Genomic DNA, 1287 nt, shown 5'->3' on the forward strand with positions numbered 1-1287 from the left:
CAGATTTCCCCTCTGCCTCGCCTCCGCTCTCCTCTTGCTTGCCCTTTCCCTCCCTCCTCCCCTCCCCTCCTCCTCCAGCTTCGGTCGCCTGCATGGCCCTTAGATTCAACCCTTCTCCCTCCTCCTCCTCCTCCTACCGCATCGCGCTATCCTCCTCCTCCTCGCTCCCGCTGACGATGTCATCTGTCATGTAGCCTTTTCTCACTGTCCCCTCCTCCTCCTCAGACATCGCTGCCTCAACGTCAGTCTCACACCTCCTCCCTTCTGCTCAACCTCCAGCAGCATGATCCCCTTCCGTTTCCTCCTTGTGCTCCCTCCTGCATCGTCCACCTCGATCCTTCTGCTTCTTTGCTAGAAGAGCCTTGACCTGATCCAGCAGTCACTCCATCCTCCACTCCTCCCTCCTCCCTCCTCCCTCCTCCCTCCTCCCTCCTCCCTCCTCCCTCCTCCCTCCTCCCTCCTCCCTCCTCCCTCTCCTCCGTCTTCCTCCGTCCTCTCTCTCCTCCTTTCCCCGTCCTCCTCACCCTCTGCTGCTGCTCAATCCTTGCTTTGCGAAGGTCTTCGGATGACTTGGCTTGCTGCTTCACCTTCGCTTCCTCCTCTTTCTCCTCGTCGTCTGCCATAGCGAGTGACAAGAAGAACAAGAGGAGGAGGAGGAGGAAGAGGAAGAAGAGGAGGAGAAAGGCGTGAAGACGCTGACACCATGCAAACAAAGAAAGGGAACGGAAGAGGAAGAAGAGGAAAGAGGAAGAACAGGAGTAGCAGAATACAAGGAATGAGGGAGCACAGGCGAAGAGAGTAGGAGCATGGAGAGGAGGGCAGGGAGAGGAGGGCAGGGAGAGGAGGGCAGGGAGAGGAGGGCAGGGAGAGGAGGGCAGGGAGAGGAGGGCAGGGAGAGGAGGGTACCAAGCTGATCAAAGTGCTGCTGCCGTTTGACGTTCTCGAGCTTGGCAGTGACGTCAGCGTCAGGGTCCTTGAAAAGTTCCATGGCGACGTCGAGATTCCACGATGCCTGCACGCCCAGTGAGGGTGAGACCAGGGAAGAGACGGGAGAGAGAGAAGGAAGGGGAGGGAGGAGGGAGGAAGGAGGGGAGGAGGGAGGGAAGCGAGGAGGGAGTAGAGAGAAGGGAGGAGCGAGGAGCGAGGAGGGAAGGGAGGGAGGAGGGAGGAGGGAGGGAAGGCGAGGAGGGAGGAGGGAGGAGGGAGGAGCGAAGGAGCGAGGAGCGAGGAGCGAGGAGCGAGGAGCGAGGAGCGAGGAGCGAGGAGCGAGGAGGGAGAAGGGAGTTC

At 60.4% G+C, this 1287-nt stretch overlaps 1 protein-coding gene across 1 annotated transcript; it reads right to left on the reverse strand.

The window, feature by feature from the left end:
* Positions 1-133: 133 nt before the first annotated feature.
* Positions 134-988, reverse strand: GUITHDRAFT_114442 (hypothetical protein; the record flags this gene model as incomplete). Its single annotated transcript, XM_005826402.1, has 4 exons — positions 134-231; positions 274-367; positions 525-616; positions 907-988. The coding sequence occupies 4 exons, from the start codon at positions 986-988 to the stop codon at positions 134-136; spliced, it is 366 nt and encodes a 121-aa protein (XP_005826459.1).
* Positions 989-1287: the final 299 nt, after the last annotated feature.

This window comes from Guillardia theta (assembly GCF_000315625.1).
Source record: "Guillardia theta CCMP2712 unplaced genomic scaffold GUITHscaffold_75, whole genome shotgun sequence".
NCBI lineage: Eukaryota > Cryptophyceae > Pyrenomonadales > Geminigeraceae > Guillardia > Guillardia theta.